The sequence below is a fragment of the Schistocerca piceifrons genome, chromosome 5, assembly GCF_021461385.2.
Source record: "Schistocerca piceifrons isolate TAMUIC-IGC-003096 chromosome 5, iqSchPice1.1, whole genome shotgun sequence".
Classification (NCBI taxonomy): Eukaryota; Metazoa; Arthropoda; class Insecta; order Orthoptera; family Acrididae; genus Schistocerca; species Schistocerca piceifrons.
In genome coordinates, this window is record NC_060142.1 from 520,580,632 (window position 1) to 520,601,247 (window position 20,616).

Consider the following 20,616-nt stretch of genomic DNA (forward strand, 5'->3'; position numbering starts at 1 on the left):
CCAGAGTGTCTGGATATGCTGTTTCAAGCCACTTACTGATTTAACCAGAACTTCCTAGGATTTTCTGTCAAGTCGGTACATAGAATTTTACTTTCGAATTCACTGAACGCTTCACGCATAGCCCTCCTTACGCTAACTTTGACATCGTTTAGCTTCTGTTTGTCTGAGAGGTTTCGGCTGCGTTTAAACTTAGAATGAAGCTCTCTTTGCTTTCGCAGTAGTTTCCTAACTTTGTTGTTGTACCACGGTGGGTTTTTCCCGTCCCTCACAGTTTTACATGGCACGTACCTGTCTAAAACGCATTTTACGATTGCCTTGAACTTTTTCCATAAACACTCAACATTGTCAGTGTCGGAACAGAAATTTTCGTTTTGATCTGTTAGGTAGTCTGAAATCTGCCTTCTATTACTCTTGCTAAACAGATAAACCTTCCTCCCTTTTTTAATATTCCTACTAACTTCCATATTCAGGGATCTCATGAGATCCCATTGCACACATCAATACTTAGGCATATGATGGACAATCATAGTTTAGGTAATCTCTTTAGTAGATCAGTTACATCTTCTAAGTAGTCTGCCAATAAAATGCAGTCCTTGGTTCACCTACCCCACAACATTTTCTATGTGATGGTTCCAATTCTAGTTGTTTGAAATTGTAATCCCTAGGTATTCAGTCGAATTGACAGTCTTTAAATTTGTGTTATTTATCATGTAGCAGGAATTAAACGAATATCTTTTACTACTCTTGGGAGGACCTCACACGTTTTGTTCTTCATTGTCAATTACCACTTCACCAGTGTCCCAGTGTAGCTTCTTAATAAACTAGAAAACTAGCAAAACATGTGTAACTAACATTAATTTCTCAGTGTTAATGAACATTTTATTAAAACATAAAAATGAAAACACCTCCTTTTTACATAGGAATTGTGTGCTCATTGACTTATACTTCCTTTTACTCTTCACCTTAAAAAATCTAATATAGCTTTTGCAGAGCACTTTATGAAGATAATTTAAGTTTGTGTGTTTTGAATTGAATGAGCATCTCAGCACATTAAAATGTTAATTTTTGTTCTGTTTTTAGTTGTGACAGTGATTGCATCCATGGGTACTGTGGTGGTCCTCCAGATTATGTCTGTAAATGTGAGCTTGGCTGGACAGGTGAAGACTGTGGTATTAATTGTGGTTGCAACAATCACTCTACTTGTTTAGAAGGTGTTGGGAAATGTGACAGTTGCCATGACTGGACTGAAGGAGAATTTTGTCAGTTTTGCCGGTAAGATTATTTGAAAATTTCCAATGTTCGTAAATATGCTAATAATGAGTATGTGAAGTAAAAAATATTTCTTAAAAATGTTAAATTCATTTTTTCGTACATTAGGCCAGGAAGTTATGGTAACGCAACCAGTAGTGGTTGTCAGTTATGCAATTGTAATGAGCACGGGAACTATAGTAAAGGAATATGTGATCGTCAGACAGGCGAATGTTTTTGCCAAGACAATACAGAAGGTCAAAATTGTGAAAGATGTAAGAAGGGCTATTATGGTGATCCAAGGTAAGAATTAATTTTGTTCAGTTTAGGATTTTAAGTAAATACCTTTCTTATTTATTTAATTGTTACTTAAAATACCAAAAAGAGAACATAAAACAGTTATTATCATAGCCATCTTTGGAAGTATTTCAGTCAGTCAGTTTGCAGATCCAAATATTGGGCTAGAAGTACACTGTAGGAAAGCTCTTCTGACAGTCAGCATTTTTTGCTGCAGTGCAGTTCCTGAGAGTAGATAGCACAGATAATGCAGACATGGAATCCTGTTTCCATTATTGTTCACCTCCTTTACTGATTGTAATTCAGGTATGATTTGATAATATATACAATATTGATAATATATACATTTTACATAATATTGCAAGACACTTGATCACTGATTATGTGGCCTCTCGTACATCTAGTAATGTCATCAGGAATGATCTTCCTGAGATGCAGTTCTACAAATCAGTCAGTGAACGGTAAAGAACAAGAAACTGGTTTATAGCAAATGTCCGAATCTTCAAGTTACTGTTTCCTACAGTGTGTTTCAGTCATTAAAATTAAAATCTACTCCTATACTTGCAATGAAAATGTTTTATTAATGCTGTGTAATGTTTTATTGGCATCAATATAACTGTTGTTTGTTTGATGTGCATAAAAGGTGAGTTCAGAGTGCTTTAAGTGACTAGACTAGCAGAAAGACTAAATGCAGGTACAAGTCATCATATACAGGATGTCCCAAGAGGAATGCTTAATATCCAGGATGTGACACAAACAGTAACTTGAAGCAAAAAACTTAATGTGGACGTATGCCTTATTCCAAATGGTTTCCAAGGTGAAACACATTTAATGGACAGCATTATTTATATTGTGTATTGTGCAATACATTGTAAGGTTTATACATGTACAACAGTCGAATGAGTAAAAAATACATATTTTTCAATGGATATGTTGTAAAACACATGTTGTAATGTTAACTAACTGTTGTATGTGTGTAAACCTGACAGTGTATTGTGCAATACATTGTCGTGTTTACTCATGTACAATAGTTAGTAAACATTACGACATGCATTTTACAACGTATCAGTTGAAAAATATGTACTTTTTACTCATTCAGCCCTAAGCATTATCACACACCTAATTACATGTGTTGTACAGTTCACAGTAAAGGTTCGAACAGCCCATTGTCAATATCAAAGCACTTGTCATTTGTGCACTTTTGAAGGAACATGTTTTGCTTGTCAGAGTGCCTTTGGGTGTTTCTTAATGTGGGCAGCATCATCCCTGATATGTCCAGGCAATTCATTTCACATATTCACTTTTCATATGCACATCTCAGACTTCACCCAATCTCATAAACAAAAATCTATTGGCATAAGGTCTAATGATCTTGTGACCAGTTAATTGTCTACCACAACCAATCCTGCAATTAGGGTAAGTGCAGTTGAGATGTTCCCTCTCATGTCTGATAAAATGTGGAGGTTCTCTGCCATCCTGGAAGTACAATTACAATCAGCATGGCCAAAGGAATGTCCTCAAGGTGGTTAAAAAACGAATTTTTCAAAAATTATGTCCCAACATTTGCTCTTCTGAAATAATTGCATCTATCAACACGTTACTGATCATGTCACACCAAGCATTGTGACTTAGAAGAAATTGGTTTACACTGTAACATGTGGGGGTTTCCTACGACCATGGATGATTATTGTGTGGTTATTGATTCCATTCTGCGTAAATGTGGCTTCATCAGCAAATAATATTAATGGAAGCAAATGATAATTGTCATTTAAGTAGTAACAGAATTCAAGTTGTGTGGCATTGTTACCAATATGAAGATTAAGGACACGCTATGTGTGAAATGGGTGCAAGATTTCCACATCAAATGTTTGCCATATGCATGGTTGTGGGATACTGATACATGCAGAAAGTTGCTGTGTACTGACAGCAGGATTACACTGCACCGTTACAATGATGTGTTGCTGTTGCTGCACAGGTAGTTGAACTAAACATTCAGAAGAGAAATGGGAACTTGGAAGAATACCTGTTTTATACATTGTGCTCAAAACTCTTGTAAACACTCTGCGATCAGGATTTGGACAAGTTGAAAGCACCGATGGTACTCTTCGAAAGTAGCAGGAGCACTACCGTCACAAAAAAACTGTGAACATACATTGTACCTATGTATTACACAATAGTATAGATGTGTGACATTTTAGCCTGTGCATGATTCCCCACACTACTTCACTCACTACACACTGTGGACAACTGCACATTCAGTGGGTTAGTTTAATGGCAGAAGGACATCTTGAGCAAAGAGGTTGAAAAAGCAAGGTAATTTGTGTTCGAATAGGACACCAAAGAAGTTGCATGGGGAAGACATACTCATGTGCACCACAACCCCAAAAGCAAATATCAGTTAAATATGTTCTATCTCAGCAACCATTCAGAATGGGACATATGCCCATAAAAGTTTTTTTCTTCAAATGATCATTTCTGTCATATCCCTGAATATTGACCATTTCTACTGGAACATCTTGTATTCAATTACCCATCATCTGAAAATTGGAGAAACTTGTGTAGAAACTGGGGATTGATGCAGATTTATGGTTCAAAATTAATAGATGAAAGAGTTCATATTTTTTTCAAAGAAGGTTGTCTTTTTTGTGGCAAATTATTGTTATCTTACATTTTTCAGTTACTCTTCATGTTGAAGGTGGTTTTATTTCAATTGTGTCCTCATTCATCTGAAATGTTTTGCAATGTTGTACATAAGTTACATTAAACTTTGTCAATTTTCTTTTTGTAATCTGATTAGACATGGAGGCATGTGCTATTATGAGTGTGCATCTCGGGGAATGCTCACTGGATTAGAAAGTCAAGGATTAGGCAGCCGTCTTGGACAACTAACTCCATGGGAACAACGCCAACGTACTATACCAATTCATGAATGCCTGTGGATTGTAAGCCCATTTGATGTTCAGAACAAGTCTGTAACCTCTCATCCAAGGTTTGTCTTTCTTGAATGAAATAACTCTTTTTCAGATGATTTGATCAGCTCTTTATTATAATGTTGTTTTGTTTTATATTGTTCTGCAGCCAGTCCAGTGTGGTGCAGTTTACAATCCATGATGATATTAATGTCAGCTGCCAGGAAAATAGCATTTATGTTTATGATGGTTTACCAGATTTCATGTCAGCATCAGGCAGCCATCAGAATCATGTACTGGGAGTATTTTGCTCAGCAGATACAGAATACCCTGTAACTGTTGAGGCAAAATCAGGTCAGTGTAACATTTATCATCATTTGTCGACTTAACTTTGTATTAGATTCTGTAATATTAGCAAATATGTGCGTTGGTGAAATCATAAAATAGGAAATGTGAGAACTACTCAGTTTTTCCACAGATGATGCACAGATCTCACTTGTACTTTGCACTTGCTTCATTAATGTACTTGTGGCAGTCTGACTGACATCAATCATGTATTTGGGCTCCTGCCACATACATTGAGATTTCATATACCATACTTGCAACTCCAGTGATGATCCTTTCTCCCATCAGTTCTAATTATGTAATGTAGGAAAATGGCCGTTATTGCTCATGATAAGCAGGATATCCAGGTTCGAGTCCCAATCTCGCACAAATTTTCATTGTTGTCATTACATTGTACAGCTGCTGGTAGTCCACATTCGCAGCTATGAATGTGGTTCATGTGTTTCATTATGACTGCAGTCACCACATTGCCTGTTCCCTTGGACATGCATGCATGTTCAGAGGAATATTTCATCATACTTCTAAACAACACAGGCACTGCATATTTAGCATTGAAGTCTCACATGAAGAGATTTGCATAAACAAAGCCAGGTATTTGTTGTAAAATCTTCATTTACCAACTCTAACAGATATTGGCTACTTAGAGTTTGTGGAAATGTTTCTTGAACAGCCTCTGTGGTCTTAGTTAATGTTTATGTTTAGTCTGTATGTGTCATACTGGACAAGCAACTTGCCTTTTGCCTTGTTCCACCATGTTTGAATTCTCTTAAGTTTGGTTTGGCATATTCATTTTATTTTTTTGTGACTCATGATGTCTTTGTGTGTTTTTTTTTTTAGGTATTTTAACAGTTTATTATAAGCAAGCTGACTTGTCAGAGGGATTTAATGCCAGTTACACAGTGATGACATGTGAGAGAGACTGTAGTGGAAACCATACTTGTCATAATGATCAGTGTGTTTGTAAAGATGGCTGGACTGGATCTAACTGTTCCATTGTCATGTGTCCTCGAAACTGTAGTGCCAACAAAAGTCAAGGTGTTTGTGACAAAGTAAGAATTTCATATGTTTTATCAAACTGTTTTTCACCTATGGGATACAAAAGTGAAAAAATATTGTTATGCAAATAATTTAGAAGTAAAGGAGACTTCTCATTGAATAACAGAAATGTTGTCAACAGGCACACAATAGAGAAGGAAAACTTGCTGGCTTTTGGAATAAATTCTGTTTCGAGCATGTGCACACACACACGCACAGACGCGCGCGCGCGCGCGCAGACACACACACACACACACACACACACACACACACCACACACACACACACACAGATGTGCCCCTACATGCTGCTGGCTGGGTACACAGTGTAGTAGTGGTAGCAGTAGTAGTAGTAGTAGTAGTAGAGTAGGGATTATAGTTCGGCAGTCCATCTGCTGAACACCAGTCCAGGGTCATAAGTGTGCACGCACATGCACGTGTGCATGTGTGTGTGCACTGCTCGAGAAAGAATTGATTTGGAAATCTAGGATTTTTTCCTCCTCTATTTTGTGTGACCCTATCAGCAGCTCAATGCTGCAACTATTCAGTGAGTGAAGTCCATTACTCCCAAATTATTTACATTTTTTGTTAAATATTGATATATATTTTAAGGGAATAATTTATAATTTTCATAGTTTTACTTCTCAAGTTGAAACAACTTGAACCTTTCATAGTACATATTCTATTCATCTCTTAAGATTTTTTGTCTTGATGAAACAAGAGTGTATAAAATGTGTTGAAGGGGAAATAGCAATTGCAGTTTTACATTACCTGTTGCAACTGCTGTACTCACAATACCAGTATAACAAGGTACTGGATAGAGAGATAAACAGAAGAATCCCTTTTGTAATGTTAGGTATAAAAGTACTCATGGAATGTACCACATAGATTATAAAAATACGTTGATGGTGAGTGGGGGTCAAGGACAAGCAGACATTGTAGCCAGCAGGATTGTACAAATGATGTGTTGAAAGAACAATTTCTACCCTCACAGTTCAGAGAAAATTATGTTTGGGATTGAGGATCCTGATGATACAGTTGTGAAGCAATTGTTGAAGTTGACTATCATTTTCTGCCTTGTAGTCAAATATGATCATGCCTACATTTTGGCAACATCTAGTTATAAAGGATAGCTGCTGATTGTAGTTATACCCATATAAAGACATTCAGTAGTTTCAGCATAATTTACCTGTGACATGGCTTCTTTCATACGTGATGCTGTCACTGGTGGGATAAAATATGTGTTGACAAATGAGAGAAGTCTTACAACAGAAGTCTGCCACACGCATATATCCCATGTTGTAACAGATTTAGGTAGGAGTGGTACTGAAATGCACCAAGATATTTTTACATGGGGCAGTTGGTGGAATCCACTTTTTTTATGAGTGTGTGATGGGAGAGGGTTGAGAGGATAGTCCCTATGCAGGACAAGAGCACTGGAGCTGTCAGAGGATGAGATTCAGCTGTTCTAGACTGTTGTTGTTGTTGTTGTGGTCTTCAGTCCTGAGACTGGTTTGATGCAGCTCTCCATGCTACTCTATCCTGTGCAAGCTTCTTCATCTCCCAGTACCTACTGCAACCTACATCCTTCTGAATCTGTTTAGTGTATTCATCTCTTGGTCTCCCTCTACGATTTTTACCCTCCACGCTGCCCTCCAATACTAAATTGGTGATCCCTTGATGCCTCAGAACATGTCCTACCAACCGATCCCTTCTTCTGGTCAAGTTGTGCCACAAACTTCTCTTCTCCCCAATTCTATTCAATACCTCCTCATTAGTTATGTGATCAACCCATCTAATCTTCAGCATTCTTCTGTAGCACCACATTTCGAAAGCTTCTATTCTCTTCTATTTATCGTCCATGTTTCACTTCCATACATGGCTACACTCTATACAAATACTTTCAGAAACGACTTCCTGACACTTAAATCAATACTCGATGTTAACAAATTTCGCTTCTTAAGAAACGCTTTCCTTGCCATTGCCAGTCTACATTTTATATCCTCTCTGCTTCAACCATCGTCAGTTATTTTGCTCCCCAAATAGCAAAACTCCTTTACTACTTTAAGTGTCTCATTTCCTAATCTAATTCCCTCAGCATCACCCGACTTAATTCGACTACATTCCATTATCCTCGTTTTGCTTTTGTTGATGTTCATCTTATACCCTCCTTTCAAGAGACTGTCCATTCCGTTCAACTGCTCTTCCAAGTCCTTTGCTGTCTCTGACAGAATTACAATGTCATCGGCGAACCTCAAAGTTTTTATTTCTTATCCATGGATTTTAATACCTACTCCTATTCCATGTCGGATATTGAGTGGTTAGGAAGAATTTCTCTAGTTTGTAGACTGTAGAAGTATAATGTAATGTGGGGTATGCTCCTTTGTAGCAGGTTAGCACTTCTAGCTGAGTATTGTGAGTGTAAGATAAGTGAGACAGGATATATTTTTGACCAAAAGGTTTTTCAGGTCAGCAAGTGGAATACTGTGTGTGACAGGCTTATTATTGGTGAAGGAGTAAATCTGTAATAGCAGAGGTATTGTTGATTAGAGGTGGCCCAAGGACCGGTTAGCACATCATAATCGCATCCCTTATCATGAAAATGTCATAAAAGTATCTGAACATGACATTCCATGTCGGATATTGAGTGGTTAGGAAGAATTTCTCTAGTAGATGGCACAAGAATACCTCAGCTTACATGAATTTATTTGCACTTTTTTTTTTTTTTTTTTTTTTTTTCCTTCAAAGTAGCCTTAAATATTGGTGAGTTTGTAGAAGGTGATTATGTGTGGGTGATTTGTTAAAAGAAAGGAGACAGATATTTATGAAAGGATTCCCTAGAGATGTGAATAGGCACTGGAGGTCATACAGTATCTGGAAAGAGATTCTTAAAGTAATGTATGTAGATAGAAGTGTCAGACAGCTGGTGGACGACTTCTGTCAGAGAATCCCTACAATTCATCACAACAGACTGTCTGTGGAGAGGATGACAAGGTTTGAGGCAACAGATCTCTTCTGTATTCCCATCAAGATCAAGATGCCCATAGGAATGTTGAGAAGAATTCAGAGACTAAGGGTAACACAATTTTGGATTTGAGAAATTATTTGAACAGGTATTTGTGGAAACACATAGGTTATGGTGGTGGTTTGAAAAGTTCTTGGGATGGAATAGAAAAAAGTACTTACCGCTATAATGTCAAGTTGAACACTTATATTTCAAAAAAAGAACACAATACATGTAAGTCACAGAGCGAGTAGACCACGTAAGGCATGTGTACACAGTAACGGTCAAATCTGCGCTGAGTCCAAGTCTAGCGGATGTTGGCCGGCTGGCCGCTTAGGTGGCGCGGTTGCTGCATGGCTGGCAGACAGTGCCACATGTAGAGGATGCGCGTAATTGCGTGGCGACACTTTGAATGATCGGTGTGTCACAAAACTTTTCTCCCCTTTGAAATTTTTGCACTGGTGTTAATGGAGGTGGCCTGCAGATGGTTAATGCCCATTGATTGACTGGTCGTGAGGTCTCGAGGCGGAGGCTTCCCGTACGGACGGAAGTGTCCCCAATGATAACGGGTCGAGATGACAGGAGACGTAGGGGTCGAATCTGCTGGGGCCCCGTGCACCAATCTGCCCGTTGCGGCAAGTCCGGTTGATATAACAGGAGACATGGGCAATGTGTCGGCGTCCGTAGGAGAAGGAGGCGAGTAGAATTGCTCCGACAGATGATGGTCATCCCGTTCCTGCATGGGCACGTCTCCTGGTGGCGTCCGTTCTTGTGCTGGCACCAAGATGATGGTGAGATGGCTGCATTGTGAGTAATGAGAGATGCCAAGATCCCGAGCGTCAGGTAGAGCTGAAGGTGGTGTAGCGGCATCCCGAACAGGCGTTGCCTGCACCCGAGGCTGTAGCTGGTCCGAATGACGCACTGCAACACCTGTGTTCGTCTGGATTTCATACAGGTGTCGACCACGGTGTGGCCGCCTGCAATATCCCCGTACCCATACAAGGTCGCCGGCGGTGAACCGGCCAAGCGAAGGCACCCGCGGCCGTGAGGTGGAAGGCTGCAGAAGATGAAGCAGCGTGTGGGGCTGTCGGCCATGTAAGAGCTCAGCCGGGCTGTGGTCGCCCATGGGGGTGAAATGGTAAGAAGCCAGAATTTGGAGAAGCGCATCATCAGCAGCAGAAGAAGTCAGGAGTTTTCCTCATCTGAGCCTTAAATGTGCAGACCAGTCATTCATCCAGGTCCCGCGAAGTCAGCATGAATGCGCTCCCAGGGCTTCTCAGGCAAAGGCCACGGTGACAAAGATGACTTCGGGGCGGCGGCCAGTGACGCACAAGGACCGCAGGCAGCGACCATGTGTGTGATTTCAGAGTCGATGCCATGCCAGTACACATGACGGCGCGCCAGAGATTTTGTGCGAGAGACACCCCAGTGCCCTTGGTGAAGGAGGCGCAAGATCGAAGCACGCAAAGACGCAGGTACCACAACGTGCAGCGACGCATTGTCGGTGGAAAGGAGGATAACACCATCCGTAGCCGTGAGGCAGTAGCGCAAAGCATAGTAGTTCCGCAATGGATCAGAAGTCTTAGCGGACGGACGATCTGGCCAACCCTTCTGAATACAGCGTAAAACCTGGGAGAGGGTAGGGTCGGAACCCGTAGCAGCTGCCAGCCCGTCCCTGGTGATGGGAATCCGTCCACAACTCGCTGCTCGGCAACATCCAGGTGGAAACACAAAAGTTCGTCCCTATCGAATGCCAGATCAGGACCCACAGGAAGGCAAGACAGTGCATCAGCATTCACATGTTGAGCCGTCAGCCGGAAATGAATCTCATAATTGAAATGAGACAAGTAAAGAGCACAATGCTGGAGGTGGTGTGCAGCCTTGTCAGGAAGCGATGTTGATGGCTGAAACAAGGAAACAAGCAGTTTATGGTCCGTAACAAGATGAAATTTGGATCCATAAAGAAAAACACCAAACTTATGAAGAGCATAAATAATGGCCAAAGCTTCTTTTTCAATTTGAGAATATTTTCGTTGGGCATCCATGAGCGTTTTGGAGGCGTAAGCAATGGGTTGATCAGAATCGCCAGAAAAACTGTGCACAGGGACTGAACCAACCCCATAGTGAGAGGCGTCCGTGGCAAGAACAAGATGTTGGACAGGTCCATAAGTAGCCAGGCACGGGGCCTGTTTCAGCATAGTCTTCAATTTCTGGAAAGCCGCATTGCATGACTCAGACCAGTGAAAAGGCACTTTTTTATGCAACAGACGATGCAACGGCTGAGCCACCGAAGCCACAGACGGTAAAAACCTGTGATAGTATGCTATTTTCCCCAAGAAGGCCTGTAGTTCCTTAACAGATGTAGGGCGAGGAAGGGCATCGATTGTGGCGACAGTTTGCTGAAGCGGACGAATACCATTCCAAGAGAGTTGGAACCCCAAGTACGTGATAGATGCCTGAAAAAATTGTGATTTCTGAAGATTACACTTAAGACCGGCAGTCTGTAAGACATGAAAAAGTGTGCAGAGATTCTGAAGATGTTCTTCAGTGATGGAGCCAGTGACGACAATGTCGTCCATGTAATCGATACACTCAGGGACAGGGAGCAATAATTGTTCCAAGAAATGCTGAAAGAGAGCAGTGGCACTAGCAATGGCAATCGTTGATATTGATAGAGGCCGAAAGGCGTGTTAAGGACCAGAAACTGCTGGGAAGCAGTGTCAAGAGGAAGTTTATGATAAGCTTCTGACAGGTCAATTAAAAAAAAAATACTGGCCTGCAGCAAGTTTAGTGAACAGTTCTTCAGGTCGGGGCATAGGGTAAGTGTCGATGAGGCATTGAGCATTTACAGTGGCTTTGAGATCGCCACAGAGACGAATATCACCAACGACAGGAGAGGATCACTCACTGGAAGTGACAGGAAGCACAACCCCTGAAGCAGTGAGACGATCCAGCTCCCGTTTTACCCGATCACGAAGGGCCACAGGAATGGCCCGAGCCCGACAAAACTTAGGCCGAGTGGTGGGTTTGAGCATGATTTGAGCTTCAAAATCGTTTGCACGGCCTAACCCCGGAGAAAAAAGGGACGAAAATGTCGTTGACAAGGAATCCAATTGAGCATAAGGAATGGCATCAGAGACGATATTGACAGAGTCATCTATGGAGAGCCCAAAAATGTGAAAGGCATCGAAACCAAAAAGATTTTCTGCATTACTATGGTCGACCACAAATATGGGAACAGTACGAACGACAGATTTGTAAGATACCTCAGCATCAAATTGTCCCAAGAGAGAAATCTTCTGTTTATTGTAAGTCTGTAATTGCCTAGTGACAGGTGATAGGGTTGGAGAACCCAACTGAAGATACATCTGAGAATTGATGACAGTGGCGGCAGAACCAGTATCCACTGCATGCGAACATCTCGATCAAGTATTTGGACCGTGAGGAGTAACTTCCCTGAAAGGGAAGAAGTACAATTGACAGACAACACGGAATCAGAATCAGCGTCATGTTCATGAACATCGTGTATACGGTCGGATTTGCAAACGGATGACCCTTCTTTTTGCAGTTGTGACATACGGCCCAATGTTGGGACAATCCTCCCGTGAATGTTTCGTATAACACTAAGGACATGAAGGAAGTTGCCGGGGGTTTTGCTGCAGTTTCTTAGAGGTTTGTTTACGGTTAGGCTGAGGCTGCACTCGGGAGTGCACTGCGGCCACATCGGCCGGTGGGGACACGCCACACGTGTCGTCAACAGCGCACAGAGGTTGTATTTCCCTGACATCACCCCACGCCTCTATTTGCGCTCCAGCGGCACGAGAAATTTCAAAAGACTGCGCTACAGATAGGACTTCATTGAGAGTCGGATTTGCCAACTGAAGGGCACGTTGCCTCACTTCTTTGTCGGGTGCCGACCGGATAATAGCATCCCGTACCATGAAATCGGCATAGGATTCTTTGTGAACGTCAGTAACAAATTGACACTTTCTACTGAGGCCGTGAAGTTCAGCAGCCCAAGCGCAATAGGATTGATTCGGTTGTTTTTGACAACAATAAAAGGCAACACGAGAGGTTACCACATGTGTTTGCTTATGAAAATATACGGACAGAAGTGAGCACATTTCAGCAAAAGATAAAGATGCAGGATCTTTCAAAGGAGCCAATTGCGACAACAATCGATACATTTGAGGTGAAATCCATGAAAGGAACAGAGACTTACATGTTTGTTCATCCGCGACATGAAATGCCAAGAAGTGCTGTCGAAGACGTTTTCGTAATCAGACCAGTCTTCCGCCGTCTCGTCATGAGGAGGAAAAGGAGGTATAGACAATGACAAGAAATGCCCCACATTGGATGCCGCGATGAAATCGCGAATCGCTGACATGAGAAGCGTTTGCTGTTCAATGAGACCTTGCAATAGTTGCTCTAAAGTAACCATGGAAACTTGTGGGTCAATGATGAAAAGGAAAAATCCACTACCTCATCGCCAATTGCTATAACGTCAAGTAGAACACTTATATTTCAAAAGACGACACAATACATGTAAGTCACAGAGCAAGTAGACCACGTAAGGCATGTGTACACAGTAACGGTCAAATCTGCACTGAGTCCAAGTCTAGCGGACACTGGCCGTCTGGCCGCTTAAGTGGCGCGGCTGCTGCATGGCTGGTAGACAGCGCTGCATGTAGAGGACGCGTGTAATTGCACGGCAGCACTTTAAATGATCTGCGCGTCACAACACTTACATTACTTGAACTTTTTTTATTTTTCAATGTAGTCTCCTTGTAGATTAATGCACTTGGTCCAACGATGTTCCAGTGCTTTGATCCCATCTCGAAAATGAGTTTCCTCCAGGCCCTGCAAAATAGTTGTCAACTCTGGCTATCAATTCTTTGTTTGAGGTGAATCTTTGTCCGTCAACAAAAATTTTCAGTTTTGGGAAGAGATGGAAGTGTGACAAGCAATTCATACCTTAGTTCGTGTAATTTTGCCATGGCGACGGCACATGTGTGCGGGCGTGCGTCAAGAGTTGTGGCACCCATCTTGCAGATAATTTTTTCATTCCTAATTCTTCAGTTAAAATATGATATACCCTTTCAGCTGACATCTGGTAAATGTGAGCAATTTCACGCACTTTCAGTCGGTGATCCTCCATTACCATTTTATGCACTTTTGCAATTATTTATGGGGTAGTGACACATCTTGGCTGACCATTGCACGAATCATCAACTAAGTTCTCCCAACGAAATTTAAATTCATTTGTCCACTTGGCAACAGTTGAATATGAAGGAGCAGTCGCCCAGTGTATTCTGGAAGTTGGTGTGAATGTCCTTTGCTTTCATACCTTTCTATCACTGCTCAAATCTCAATTTTTTTTTTTTTTTTCCATCTTCGCAAATCACTAACAGTCCAATGAATATCACATGAACAACTCATTGCGCTAGCGTTGACCTCTCTTGGTAATTCCGAGAACTTTTCAAACCACCCTCATACTACTGACAAGACCTGCTGTAAGGCAGAACACAAAGTTAAAAGTACTATACAGTGGAGAAGTATTTTTCAGTTGTAAATTTGAAATTAAGCTACCGTACATACATGGAAGAACCAGTTAATATAGGATGATGGTTTAAGTTTACTTGCCGTGTAGTAAATTATTCATTCATTTTCTGTCAAAGAATGGAAAATCCAGATGGAATGTAACAATATAATGAAAAGGACATTTGCTACTCACCATATGGTGAGTCGCAGAAAGCTACTACAAAAAGACTGTCACACAATGCAACTCACACACACATTAGCACAGTCTCTGGCAGCTGGAGCCTGGATGCGAGAGGTGTGTGTGTGTGTGTGTGTGTGTGTGTGTGTGTGTGTGTTGTCTAATTTTGACAAAGGCCTTGTTGGCCGAAAGCGAATTGTGCGACAGTCTTTTTGTTGTGTGTTTCTATGACTCAGTATCTCCACTATATGAACAGCAACTATCCTTGTCATCAAACTGTTACATTCATTTTCTATCAATTTCTTGATTGTGCACAAAAATGCACAATTTGCTAATTTCTGTACCCAAAAGAATTGTCTCAGTCTGCCTCCTGTGGAAGCTCTGTGTGGAAATGACAGGCTGTAGCAAGTAGATCATTCTATAAAATTGATGAATTAACTGAATTTTTAATGACGTTATAAGAGATGTGTGCACACCAAAGATGTAGCATTTTCAGAATGTTTATATACAGTTGCTTTCTGAGAAGTTCTTTGTATTAATATCATTTTTTTTTGTGTTTTCCAGGCATACGGTCAGTGTATATGCAGTGCAAATTTTGGCGGCGAGGACTGTTCTGTGGAGCTAAATAATACACAACTAGTGTTTACACAACTGTTTGACACTAATCGAATATCTGATAGTTTGGAGCATTTACGAAAAACTATTCCACGCTTTGGCCATAGTGTAGTGGCAGACAGGAGAGGTTCATTGTGGATGTTTGGAGGCTATTCACTATCTAATGGACCACTTAATGACATCAGATTGTTTGATACAAGGAACAATACATGGATACCTGTAAGTTTTTGTCATCTCTTAATTGCCATACACGCAAAAAATTAAAAATACACTGATGAGGCAAAGCATTATGACAGCATACTTAATAACATGTTAGTTGATCTCTGGAACACACTGCAATAGTGATTCTGCATGGCTTGGATTCGACAAGTCCTTCGTAGGTGTCTGGAGGTATGTGGAACCAGATGACTTTACATAGGTTACGTAATTCCCCTAAGTTACAGGCTGGTGGTTTGTGCATGCAGATCTGGCACCCAATAGTGTCCCAGATGTGGTCCACCGCATTCATATGAGGTGAGTCTGGTGGTCAAGACTTAAACATGAGTTCTTTATCATACTCCTCAAACCACTATTCAGACCTTGTCACAAGGATAGTTGTGCCACCGCAACAAGCCATTACCATTGTGGAAGACATAATGCAATAATGTTCTCGTAGCCAGCAGCCTGTGCCATCCTTCAGTTACCACCACAAGTCTCACAGAAACCCGGGTGAATGACCTCCATAGCAAAATACTTACCCAGCTGGACAGTGTCTGTAGTATATTGTCTGTTTCCAGATGCTGTTCATCTGAGTGACAGCATTTCTGGACATGACTACTAAGTAACCTGGTGTAGCAAGAAATGCAATTCATCCAGCCAGGTGACATGTTTCCATTGATCCACAGTCCAATCTCAGTGACCCATGCCCAGGGCCATGGTAGTTCATTATGTCATTGTATCAACAGGGTAACACATCTGCTGTGGAACCCAGTGGTTGACAGTGTGCACTGAATGTTGTTCTCTGAGACACTTGTACCTGCAGCAGTATTGTACTCTGTTGTCAGATTTTTACATATCACCACCTGTCCTGATTTATCTCACTTTCTTTGATGAGTTGTGGACACACAATAGCTTATCGCCTATCTGTGGTTTTTGCATCTTTCAATCACTTTCTGTAGATTCTCACAACAGTAGCACATGAACAGCAAATCATCTTTGCTGTTTATGAGATGTTCATTCCCTGGCACCAGGCCATAATAATCTGTCTTTTGTCAGTCGCTTCTGTCAGCACATTGCCACATTTGCAGCCCATGTCATCACTGTGATTGTCTCCCATTCGTCTATGCACTGCATGTGTCTTCTGTTATCTGTTATGTGCCCACAACACCACCTAGGCTCTCAGTCTTAGAGTGGGCAGTGGTCATGGTGTTTTGGCTCACCAGTGTAAATAATCTGATGGAAAATGTTGTAGGTGAAAAGGTGTCTCAGAACTCCAGACCAAGCAAGACAGCAAGGCACGTAATGTCATAAAAATTTAGCAGTGCTATTAGAGTCATGGGACTATAATTCATTGTTTCTGAGAACCTTGTTGAAATATCGGAGATAAGCTGAAATTATAGGTCATCATAATTGTCATCATTAGCCTTTCAATATCTACAGCAGATTAAAGGCTGCTTCTAGACTTTTCCATGCATTACTGAATTCGCCTTAATGCATCTGTGTTGTTCTTAAATGTTTGCTGATACAATGTAGCCTACCCAGATTCTATTAGTTCATAATCTTGGTCTTCTCTCATCTCCTCAAATCCAGCAAAAAAGTACCTCCATCCATCTGCCATCTGTTTGCCAGGTTACTTGTCTCACTTTTCCAATTCATTTTTGTTGTGGACATAGTTACATCTTTAGTCCAGTCTTGGTACTTCATATGTTTTTCTGTCTGTCCTAGTAGTTCCCAATATGTATTTCTCTATTGCTTGCTGAGCCTCTCTCAACTTTTGAATCATTTTCACATTTAAATTCCATATCTTACTGCCGTAAGTTAAACCTGGTGATGCACATTAATTCTAGGCTATCCATTTGAGATACATCAGAAGCTTAGTTTTGAAAACCCTTGTGGGTAATACACACCACAATTGATTAAAAGATTCCCGAATTTTATTTTCTTTATTTTAATCACTTCCAAAATTTCTATACCTCAAAGAAACTAACACTCACTAAACTTCAAGGAAATTACTCAACATTACTAGGTTACAAAACAACAACAAAGATTCTCTTTTTCATCAGTCATTCTGGGTCCAGAGACAGTCTACCACACTACTTGCTCTTCTGTTTATGTCACTGAACTGGACCCCTCTTATAGGGGTACTGATGTTGAATTGTTGTACCTGCCTGTGTATACAAAAGTTCTGGTGTTATTGCACGCTGGTATTCATTGGATGTAGGAGGTCCTGAAGGTGTCTGTATTTCTGTGGCAGTTGACTCCATCATTGCTGTTAGTGAAGTAGTAGTTTAGACCACTGGCATGAAGTCTTATGTAGCTGTAGACGGTCTGACTGCAGTCATTGGCTGACTGTGTGATTGTTGGTGTACTGCCTCTTCTGACTCATTGTACTACTTCTTCTGACAGTGATAGATATACCAGTTTAACCCTTTGAATGGACACTTTGTTTACCTTACTATGTAATAAATTGTAAAAAAAACAGTTGAAGTTGCAATGTTAATTTTCTTTATTGATTACTAGTTTCAAGACCTAAGCTCATTATCAAACCATCCACTAAACTATGCAATACCACCCTTTATGACAAGCATATGCTTGTTCATTTTAAACACATGTAAAGTAGTGAAGGACTGCACCTCATTCATCTGACACTTTGTTTGGTTTGGCTATCAAGAGCATCAGTGTTTACACATCTCTTTCTAAAACTAGATAAAGTCATGTGTAAAGTGGTTGCAAGGGCACCCTGACACCATCTGAGTGGAGCATGACATGGGTGTAGTGAGTCAGGTCTTTATGCACAAAGGTAGGCGGTTGCGCATGGCGGGACACCATCATAGGCCGAAAGCTCAAGATACAGTTCCTCATCTGTAGCACCAAGGAGTAGGGTCATCTGTGTGGTTTCTATGTTGTGTGGAGAAAAAATCTGAAGGCAGTCTTAAGGTTTCAGGATAGACCATTTCTGCACTTTTCGTGCCAGGGTCAAATTTGAATGCTATAACACCAGCAATAGAGCAGTTAACCAGGAAGACTTGTGACACATTAATGCTGATGTAAGTGCCCTGTGCCAGTGCCACACCACGTCAGATAGTAACTGATGGAGTGATGATGAATGAACGCACATAGCATGGCCAGCTTGTTGAACAAAATGGTTCAAATGGCTCTGAGCACTATGGGACTTAACATCTGAATTCATCAGTCCCCTAGAACTTAGAACTACTTAAACCTAACTAACCTAAGGGTGTCACACACATCCATTCCTGAGGCGGGATTCGAACCTGCGACCGTAGCAGTCACGCAGTTCCGGACTGAAGCGCCTAGAACCGCTCGGCCTTAGCAGCCGGCGCTTGTTGAACAGTGTTGACTCAAACTGATAGGAGAAGGAGGAGGAGGTTAGTGTTTAATGTCCCGTCGACAACAAGGTCATTAGAGACGGACCGCAAGCTCGGGTTAGGGAAGGATGGGGAAGGAAATCGGCCGTGCCCTTTCAAAGGAACCATCCCGGCATTTGCCTGAAACGATTTAGGGAAATCACGGAAAACCTAAATCAGGGTGGCTGGAGACGGGATTGAACCGTCGTCCTCCCGAATGCGAGTCCAGTGTGCTAACCACTGCGCCTCCTCGCTCGGTCAAACTGATAGGCCTGGTCTGTTATTACATTTGCAGGGCACCTGAACCATGATATCCATGTAGTCAAAAATGTTCTTGCAACTGTTTCTGCCATAATGTTCATGATAAGAGAAGCCTTGAACCACCAAGTAGACCTGTCAATAGCTGTGAGAATATATCTGAATCCTTGCATCAGTATTAGTGGCCTTGCCAAGTCTATGTGCACATGTGAAAAATGTCCTGTCAGCTTCCAAAATGAACCAATGGGTTTATGAACATGACTCCTACTTTAGCCATTTGACGAGGTAAGCATGTTTTAACCCATAAGCATCAATCTCATTATAACCCGTACACTTGTATCTGTCAATCACTTTTCCAATGGTTACATTGGCCCGTGAATGTGCACTGCCATAAGTTCCAGGCCGTATGCACTCCATATTGTCTCTGCCTCAGACAATTTCTGAGAGAAGAAATCAAGTAGCTGCCAAGATCCTCCTATCTTCTCCTGCAGCACCATGTCTATAGCAGCCTGACTGGCATCAGCGACTACTGCTAGTGGTGCCGAAGGTATGGGATAAGCTAGAAGTACTACTTATTGCAAGGATGATTTATCTTTATGAAACACATCTAACAACCCCCGAATCCACACAGTAGCTCGCTGTCCCTGCAAATTGCTGCTCAAAAGCACTGCTGCAATTGGTGCTTGTACTTCAGGTGCCTGTAGTATATGATGTCTGTAGAAATTGACCACTTCCAAGAACCAGCGAAGTTCTTTACACGTTTACAGAAGCAGTTCTGCCTGCAGTGAGTGTCTTTAGACTGCAAGGGCATAATTCCCTTTGATGTTGTCTGGTGCCTCAAAAAATCTACTGCTTCTTCGCAAAGGATGTATTTGTCTTGTTTATCTGCAATCCATATTCAGCAAGTCTTCCAAAAATCATCCGTAAGTGGTTTTTGTGCTCAGAAGCAGATGTAAAAAAAGCCAACTCATTGTTCAGATATGCAAAACAGAAGTTATGACCACATAGAGCCTTGTCGACAAACCATTGCCATGTCTATGTGGCATTCTTAAGTCCAAACTGCATTCATACATGTTCAAATAGACCAAAAGGTGTGATAATTTTTTGTTTTCTATTTTACACTTTTAGTTCCGTAGGACCAAACTGAGGAGCAGATCTCAAAGGTCATGGAACATGTCACTATATGAAATTGCAACATAAAAGTAATAACAGATAAAATAAAATGTTTATGAACCCAAAAAAGCCAAAAAATAGGTTTATGTAAACGCAATCAACAATATAACATAGGAATCAGCTTAATTTTTCAAGGAACTCCTTGACAGAATGACCCATGAGGAAACTCTTCAGTTTCGATTTGAAAGTGTGTGGATTACTGCTAAGAGTTTTGATTTCTTGTGGTAGCTTATTGAAAATGGTTGCAGCACTATACTGCACACCTTTCTGCACAAGAGTGAAGGAAGTACAATCCAAATGCAGATTGGATTTCTGCTTGTGAAAGCTGCTAATTCTTTGGAATAAGCTGATAACAAAAAATCACTGTAAAGAGTGTGTGTGTGCGTGTGTGTGTGTGTGTGTGAGAGAGAGAGAGAGAGAGAGAGAGAGAGAGAGAGAGAGGGATGTACGT

At 41.2% G+C, this 20,616-nt stretch overlaps 1 protein-coding gene across 1 annotated transcript in view; it reads left to right on the forward strand.

Moving 5' to 3' along the window:
* The window catches only part of LOC124799322 (multiple epidermal growth factor-like domains protein 8), a 380,153-nt gene that overhangs the window by 251,253 nt on the left and 108,284 nt on the right, over positions 1 to 20,616 (forward strand). The window contains exons 18-23 of the mRNA XM_047262911.1: positions 1,081 to 1,272; positions 1,378 to 1,551; positions 4,343 to 4,534; positions 4,624 to 4,808; positions 5,637 to 5,848; positions 15,121 to 15,390. Coding sequence (XP_047118867.1) covers positions 1,081 to 1,272; positions 1,378 to 1,551; positions 4,343 to 4,534; positions 4,624 to 4,808; positions 5,637 to 5,848; positions 15,121 to 15,390 — 1,225 coding nt within the window. The remainder of the gene's footprint in view (positions 1 to 1,080; positions 1,273 to 1,377; positions 1,552 to 4,342; positions 4,535 to 4,623; positions 4,809 to 5,636; positions 5,849 to 15,120; positions 15,391 to 20,616) is intronic.